Raw genomic sequence first — 9195 nt, forward strand, 5'->3', positions numbered from 1 at the left:
CATCCTCGTCATATAAAACAGCTCTTGATTCGACTGCCAGATCCCAAGCAGCCTTGTTTTTAACCATATCTTTATCCTAACTTCCTCCGTGCTCATCTTGATTAGTTTCATCGTTTGCATCCGACTCTGAGTCTCCCAAATCTTTCAAGTTTCTTACAGCCCATTTATCCTCCAACCCAGTTTCTCCACCACTGTATTCTCATTCTCTAAATCTAAATCATGCACTGTATCATCCCTCATCAGACATATGCCAACATGCTGCTTACCACTCCCATCCAAGCTAGTGTAGATCTCATTAACTGCACTTGGTGGAATGTTTCCTTCTGTTGTGCTATTCGAACAATTCTCCGCACCTTCACCAATCTCCTTCTCGGCTTGATTCTGCTCGTCAGGTGCATTAGGGACTTCACGCTCCTCTCTGTCCTCCACGCCATTAAGCTCAATACGGACATTATTACCTCCGCCATCATCAACTGACTTCCGCGCTACTCCCAAATCCGCCTCGTAAACATTGTTCACAGTGGCATCAATCTTTTCGTGAACTCTCCACACCCCCTCTCTTCACCGTCATCTGTAGCCGCCAACAAGGAGATCCTTTTAAAATGTACGACGACATACTCTCTGTCACATTGTTGAACGAAATATATATATATATAAATTTTGTCCACTCTTACCTCGTTTATCATGCAAATGAAATAAGAGATACAATACATTTTCGTAAAAATATTTCAAATTGTATATTTTGATAAATAATATTTATTTATTTATTAAAAAAAATCCCGTTAATTTTTCTACTCTTTTATTTATGAAGGATATCAGCAATTGCATAACATTAACAATGAATGTTGACTTTGAACTTTGAAGTTTGAATGATACAGCTACCAATTCCCCACATGTGTGACTCAACTACCCACCATAAACGCATAATAAAGAAACTCTCCTCATGACTCAACATCCCTTAGGCCCTTACCTACACACATAACTTCACATAAGAATACATTAACTTTCAGTAATCAAACTCAAACAATGACTTTGCTTCGATGGCTTGCGATTCTGTTCCTTCTGCTCGCCGTGTACTGCGGTCTCGATCCGTTTCGACACAGCCCCATAGCCAGCTTCCCGGAATTCGAGGCCAAATTGATTGAAATGCCGCCGTGGTCCGAGGTGCCGCCGGAGAAAGACTCGGAGAATTTGTTGCAGAAATCGGAGGTGAAGTTCTTGAACGAGGTTCAGGGACCAGAGAGCGTTGCTTTCGACCCTCAAGGTCGCGGTCCTTACGCTGGTGTCGCTGATGGAAGGATTCTCTTCTGGAATGGACACTCTTGGCTTCCCTTTGCTTATACCTCTCCCAACAGGTATAACAATTTTGAAAACCCCTAAATTTCCACTTTGAGAGTGTTTTCTACTTTTCAAGTGGTGAGTCCTGCAAATCTACAATTAGTTCGCATAACTTATCATTCCTTAATTTAATTAGTCTTATCTTGATTTTAGTTTACTTTACTTATTTCATGGTTCTCACTATATGACAGAATTTAGTTTGATTTCAAACTTTAAATGGGACCCACTTTCCATGTTATATCATATGGGCACTAATTGGATACTTGTAGGTAGGTACTTATACTTGTTAGTTTTAGTTGTAGGTAGGTACTGTCCGAAGTTTTACGGCATAAACAAAAATAACTATCTTTTATATGGTGTCCGTGAATGTTCATTCAAAAGAACAGATGTGATTGCGCGACTGTACAAAACACTTTATACTGTCAGTGCCGTAAAATTAAACTCTTATTTAATCTGTTTTCAATGTTTATTTTTGTATTTTAATATATATTTTATACGAGTGGCTGATTTGGTGGCGGATTTTTTATGTTTACCTAACATGGTTGAAAAATATTTGTTTTTGAGCTGTTCTATTTCTAGAGCGGAGCAATCTTTACACATACATCAACCCACTATGCCTTGTACATTTTTCACCCAGCAAGTTCTAGTTGTAGAACCATTTTCTCCCAATTTCTGAGTTTTCACTTCAGATGAAGTTCTGCTACTTCTGCAACATGCTGTTTCCTTGCAGCATTGCTGACGAACCTTAAATTATTGTACACAAGGTCATCCTTTTCAAAGTTTGAGCTTGAGTCTTTAAAGCTTGTTCTTGTTTAGATACTGAATTTAAGTTTTTGGATCAGTAGAGTGTATATGTTTGCAATAACATGTGATTAAATGTTAATGATCTTTCTTCTATGTCCATTTCAAACACAGGTCAGAATTGTGTGATCCTAAAGTACCTGCATCACCACTTAGCTATGTGACGACCGAGCACATCTGCGGAAGGCCTTTGGGACTCAGGTTCAACAAGAAAACTGGCGATTTATACATTGCGGATGCATATTTTGGGCTTCTGAAGGTGGGGCCTGAGGGTGGTTTAGCAACACCTCTTACAACTGAGGCTGAAGGGGTGCCATTCAGGTTTACCAATGATGTTGATGTTGACGAAGAAGGGAATGTTTATTTTACGGATAGCAGTGCGAAATATCAGCGCAGGTAGGATCCTCTTTTAAAACTTTTAGCAATCGCTATTTTCTTTTGAAAAACTTTGTACTGAATAGGGATATAATCACAAGATATTATTTTAAATCAGAGGAATCTGCTAGAAAATTATTTGTATAGCGACTTAAATGGAAATGTTTAAACTTTGGAATCTGATTGATTTTTTTTCTTTTACAATATATGGACATGATAACAAATTTTGAACTGTAGAAATTTGATTGAAAATTGAATGATTTATAGGACCTTCAGAGTAAGTAAATCCTTTATCATTTTGTATCCAAGATTCGGATACAAGAGAATCATCCAAACTAAGTTAGAAATCCTTGGTTATAAATATGATGCATGCACCACTACTGAAATCTGGTGGTTTTCCATGCTTTAGAATTTTATGAACTTAGTTTTCCATGCATCATATAGTAAGAGTGAAACGCGTTGTCTTATAATAACCTATCCCAAACGCAAACAAATGAGGAAGGTTATGCTAAGGCGTCAACAACTAATGTAAACGCATTGTCAAATGGTTAGGTCTATTAGGCATCCCTATATGAAGCAGTTACTAAGGTGTTAGGCCTATTTAGAGTGATTTCCTTAAATATTTAATTCATAGAATTCTGAAATATTGTCATTATTGTTACATCTGTCTTGCTTTGTTGGTTCTAAAATAATTTTGTGTGCAGGAACTTTATTCAACTGGTATTTGCTGGAGATGATAGCGGCAGAGTTTTGAAATACAACCCTGACACTAAGGAAACCACAGTTCTTGTGAGAAACATTCAATTTCCAAATGGCATTTCCTTAAGCAAAGATCGTTCCTTCTTTTACGTCTGTGAAGGTGTTGTTGGCAGGTGAACCTAAAATAACAGCTTTTAACACTTCAAATAAGCACGACCCCTTGTGTTAGAAATTTTTACTTGCTCGCAAAGAAACTTATATATCTTGTTATCTACTGTTAAATGTTTACCACCCCAACAACGTGGTACTCAATCAGAGGTTCATAGCAAGAGATTCTAAGAGAATATATCTATATGTGAACCTTCTGATATGCTAGAGACTGCAAACATAAGCAGGATTAGTGTCTCTTTGGGTTCATCCTCAGAATTTTTCTATTTTCTAGATTCTATAAAGGAAGACAGAGAAAACAGTACAATCAAATTTTTTATTCTCATTTCATGTTTCGTTTTTATCTTCATAAAATCCTAAAACAAACAACATTGAAAATAACAACAGGAAATCAAAACAAAAACCAAATAAGAGGATATTTCTAAGTTGGTGATAATGCAAATTCCATTCACTAGTTATTACCTGTGCTGAAAGAAAAACTAAGCAATGTTAGCTAGAAAATCTTTTGCCATTTTTCTGAAAGAACCTAATGATAGAAGTCCGATATCTGAATTCATGTTGATTATTAGAGTTCTTTTCTTTATACCATTTCTTGTTCTATATAGGCTACGCAAATACTGGCTGAAAGGCGAAAAGGCCGGGACTTCAGAGATCATAGCCATCCTGCCTGGAATCCCTGACAATGTGAGAGTCAATGAAGATGGCGATTTTTGGATTGCACTTCATTGCCGAAGGTATATGTATGCGTACCTTAATGCCCTCTATCCAAATATTCGGAAACTCATACTCAAGCTCCCTATACCAACAAAGATTCACTACCTGCTTCAAATTGGTGGCCGGCAACATGCGTTGGCTGTTAAGTACAGCTCCGAAGGCAAACTTCTGCAGATATTGGAAGATAGCGAGGGAAAAGTTGTTAGAGCAGTGAGTGAAGTGGAGGAGAAAGATGGTAAACTATGGATGGGAAGTGTTCTTATGCCTTTTATTGGAGTTTACAACTTGAAATGAAATAGATAACAATACTCTGCTGAGCTATACACTACGTTGAAAAAAATCCTGAGTTTGATGTTTTGCTTAATTACAAGTTTTCATTGATGGACAATGAATTCACAGTTGAGGAAGTCCTTAAATGAATTCAAAATTGCTTCCATGTTGCCATGGATAGTTATAGTTGTGCACATCTCAGTAGATAAAACTGCCATTTGAATCAGAAACGAATTTGATCATTCCATAACAACCAGATAATATTATGTTTGGCAAAAAGGCTTAAATTTTCAAGGTCTAATTTGACCTGCATAAATTTGTAACATATCAGATAATATTTATATAATTATTTTATGATAATTGATATATAATATTAATTTGTCATGTTATTGTGTTTGTTTGAGCGATACTAAGTTTATAAAAAAAAATATTTTTTCGATGAAAAAAGATCGTTTTTCATTTTTTAGGGTGTTTGGTAAATTTTTAGTAATAAAAGTAAAGGTGTTAGAAAAATTAAAAAAAAAAATTTAGAAGTTATAATTTACATCTTTTTTTGTAAGATCTTTTTTTTTTTAAAAAAAAGATGTTCTTTATATAATAAATAAACAAAAAAGTATTCTTATATGGTTATATCCAAACGGTGAAAACTCAAGTGCAGTTGATTTCACGTGAAGTTGATAGCTGAGAGCCTTAGATGAAAATTTAGTCAAATCAGAAAATTTAGTCAAATTATCTAAAAGCTTTCCGTTATCAACTTCATGTGAAATCGATGAAAATTTAGTTAAATCAGAAAATTTAGTCAAATTATCTAAAAGCTCTCAGTTATCAACTTCATGTGAAGTCGACTGCAGCTGAGTTTCCACCTATCCAAACATAATTGATAAATAAAAGGATAAAGTATATTTTTTGTATCTGAAGTTTGGCAAAAGTTTCTAAAATATTCCTAAATTTTATTTTGTTTCAATTTTGTCCTAAAAGTTTTCGATTTGTATTAAATATACCTTCGACGGCTAAATTTTCAAAAAATTTAAGACCAATCTAACAATAATGCATGAAAATTATACTTGATTTGCTTGTATTAAAGGTTGTTCTTATGAAATTGTTGTTGAATCGGCCTTAAATTTTTTGAAAAATTAATCGCCAAGAAAATAAAATTTAGGAGTATTTTTGAAACTTTTATTAAATTTCAAGGACAAAAAATATAATTTACCCTAAATAAAAAGATCTTTCTGCATGAAATATTTAAATATAAAATTATTTTTATTTTTCTATAAAATATTTAAAAAAAAGATAATTGACAAAAGATTTTTTTTTTAAAATTCACCTAAACAAATCTATCATCTAACTAATAAAACGACTAATTTGATTTACAATTATATTTTTTAGAGGACCAATTTGATGAATATAATCGTTTGAAAATTAAATTGATACTCATCTAATTTTTCAAAGATCATTTTAACATAAACCTTAAAATGTCTTCTAAATTAAAATTATTACATCAGTTGAAAAGTTATAATCTTATCGGAAAAGCTCTGCATACAAGCCCTAATGGCTTGTATGCTTTACAAGTTCATTAAACAATAAAATCAAAATATGCGCTGCTTCAGGTACGTTGATTACACGCGCTATATAACATCGCGCGTATATCTAACTACCAGATTTAAAATATTTCTTTCCTTTTTCGTTTTCGTTATTTTGAGATTTCGTTGTTCTTCTTCTCGCGCGTCTTCCCTCCTTCTTCTCCATCGTTCTTTTCCTCTCCTTTTCTCACTAGCATCTTCTTCGTTTAGGTTACCTTTTTCTCTCTCTGCAACTCAACCTTCGATTTCTATTTTTGATTTGTTGTTTTCTGAAATCAAAGTTTGATCTCGTTTTGAAGATAATGGATCATTCAACCTCAGATTCTCAGCTGAATGCAGGCGAAGTGGATTATGAGTCAGAATCTAATGAAGTTCCTGAGGTTTGATTTACATAGGATTAGTATGAATTTTCTTTCAGTAATTTGTATAGCATTGTGTAGTTGAAAAATTGCTGAACATTGACTGTGAAAGTAACACGTTTACCTGAATCTGTCGATTCAATGTATTAGTTGTGATTAATTACCTGGAATTTGTAGCAGACGCTCGGGTGTAGATCAATTCTTGTTTGGGTGTATTTTAGCTAGAAGTGTGGGTGTATCTACACTTTACTGGTTTTTTGTTATTTTAATTGACTTGTTGTTGTTCAGGTGTATTATATCAGACATGATTGGGTGTGTTTTTAGTTTTTGAGATGGTGTATTCTGCAGCCTGTGTATTTACAGTTTATGGCTTTAAAAGTCATTCTGTAGTTGAGTTGTTGCGGTTCGGGTGTATCGTATTAGACATGATTGGGTGTATTTGAATCATATCTATGGGTGTATTCACAGTTCTGACACGGTGTATTTTGCAGCCTCTCTCGGTTGTTGATGACGAGCTTGTTCCAAAGGTCGAAATGACCTTTACCACCCTTGAAGATGCTGGAAAATTTTACAGGAACTATGCCAAGGCTGCAGGTTTCTCTACAAGAGTTCGGTGCACAAATAGGAAGGGAAACGAGATTAAGAACCAACTGATTACATGTAGCAGAGAGGGAAAATGGAAATCTAAAATATCTCCGACCGAGAAGACCAATCCGACAGCCGGTCTAAACTGTCCTGCAAGAATTTATATACACACATTGAAGGATGTCGGTGCTTGGATCATTTCAAAGGTTGTGCTGGATCATTCACACCCCTGCTGTCCAAGCAAAGCAGAGATGCTCAAACAGCACATGGAACTAAACATGTCCATTCGTCGTATGATAGAGAACAACGAGGAGGCCGGTATCAGACCAAGCAAAACCTACCAATCATTTGTTGCTGCTGCCGGGGGTCACCGCGAGTTAAATTTTATCGAAAAGGGCGTGAGGAATTACATTACCAGGGAAGTGCGGAATATTTCCGAACAAGAAGATGCAAAGGAATTTGGGAAATATTTGTTAAGAATGAAAGAGAAGAATCCGAATTTCTTTTTTGAGCTCCAACTCGAAGAGGATCAATCGATTAAGCTGGCTTTTTGGGCCGATGCAAGAAGCAGAGCCGCCTTTGAGTATTTCGGAGACGTCATTTCATTCGACACCACCTACAATACAAACAGGTAACAAACTGCCCCTGTTTATGATGCTAAATTAATTTATTTTTACTAATCCGCATCAGAGGTGTATATTGGCTGTTTCATTGGGTGTATGGGAAGCATTTGTTAAGGTGTAACTAATGATTTTGCATTCTGGACCATGGTAATTTGTTTCAGGTATAATTTGGTCTGTGGTTCTTTTGTCGGGGTGAATCACCACGGTCAGTCAACACTTCTCGGATGCTCTTTGATGAAGAACGAAGAAATTGAATCATTCAAATGGTTATTTCAAAGCTGGCTTCGTTGCATGGGAGGAAACGCTCCGAAAGGGTTTCTCACCGATCAGTGCGCATCCATGAAAAGGGCTTTAGAGGCCTGTATGCCAACAACAGTTCACCGCTGGTGTATTTGACACATCATGAAGAAGATTCCAAGCAAATTAAACGGGTACAAGGGACATGCCGATATCGAGCAAGAAATGAGCCAATTTGTTTGGAACTCTCATAGCAAAGACTCATTCGATAGGAATTGGAACGATTTTCTGCTGAATTTTGGTCTTGCGGACAACAAGTGGCTTTTAGGTAATGTCTTTTTAAAATCTGCAGCAGAGGTGTAAATTGTATGTCCCCTCGGGTGTATTTACAGCCTGTGTTTGGGTGTATAATGCAGATCTGTACGAAGACCGTCACATATGGGTTCCTATCTATCTGGATCACCACTTCTGGGCAGGGATGAGAAGCACACAAAGGAGCGAGAGCATGCATTCATTTTTTAACAAGTATATCACCCGGAACAGCTCGCTTATTCAGTTCGTCAAATACGATAATTGCCTCGGAAGCAGGGAGCAAGCAGAGAGAGAATCAGATACTGCAGATTTTCATACGCTCATACCGTGTGCAACCAAATCCTGCATTGAAGCTCAGTTTCAAGATGCGTACACTCACGCAAAGTTTAGGGAAGTCCAAGCGCAATTCAGAGGAAAGGCGAATTGCATCACCAGATTAAAGAATTCCGCTCTAGGCTATTCAGTATACGACGTCGGAGAACAAGTTTCCAGCTCAATATTCAACAAGTTCGTGGTTACTTACGACTCAGTGGCAGTCGAGGTAAAATGCCAATGCTTATTATTCGAGTCGAGAGGGATACTGTGCCGTCACGCACTAAGCGTGTTAAGCTTCGAACAAGTAAGCCAAGTGTCACCGAGATACATACTGGAACGATAGAGCAAGAAGGTAAAGAGGCGACACACACACATCAAGAGCAGCCACGACGAGCCACTAATGGAGCCAAGAAGCAAGAGGTTCGACCAATTGGTTTTTCGTTCGCAAAATATCTGCGAATTTGCCTCCGAATCGGAGGAGCTGACTGCAATTCTGCACCGTGCGTACGATAACGTCATGGCCGAGATGGAATCATTAAAAGCCAAAAGGAAGGGGACATCTTCTTTATCCCACGAAGACGCCAACTTGGAATCCGTTAACGAGCTTCAAAGCCCGCCAAGGATTCGAACAAGAGGACGTCCAAAAAACAGGCTAGGTTCAAAGCTGGAGAAACAGATCGCAAATGCCACAAAGAAGAAGAAGACGAAAGTTTTAAGCGAGGTAAAAGTACTGTTCTTTAAATTTGTGGCGATTGAGTTTATTTTTCTCGTTAATAGTTTAGGTAATGTGTGTGTGTTATATTTCAGATAAACCTGTTT

General features: G+C 36.6%; 1 protein-coding gene across 1 annotated transcript; it reads left to right on the forward strand.

Moving 5' to 3' along the window:
• The first annotated feature begins 829 nt into the window (after window positions 1-829).
• Window positions 830-4749, forward strand: LOC112737484 (protein STRICTOSIDINE SYNTHASE-LIKE 3). Its single transcript, XM_025787402.3, has 4 exons — window positions 830-1355; window positions 2254-2535; window positions 3219-3386; window positions 3987-4749. The coding sequence occupies exons 1-4, from the start codon at window positions 1027-1029 to the stop codon at window positions 4387-4389; spliced, it is 1182 nt and encodes a 393-aa protein (XP_025643187.1). The 5' UTR covers window positions 830-1026; the 3' UTR covers window positions 4390-4749.
• The last annotated feature ends 4446 nt before the right edge of the window (window positions 4750-9195 follow it).

Source organism: Arachis hypogaea, chromosome 13, assembly GCF_003086295.3.
Source record: "Arachis hypogaea cultivar Tifrunner chromosome 13, arahy.Tifrunner.gnm2.J5K5, whole genome shotgun sequence".
In the NCBI taxonomy this organism is placed as follows: domain Eukaryota; kingdom Viridiplantae; phylum Streptophyta; class Magnoliopsida; order Fabales; family Fabaceae; genus Arachis; species Arachis hypogaea.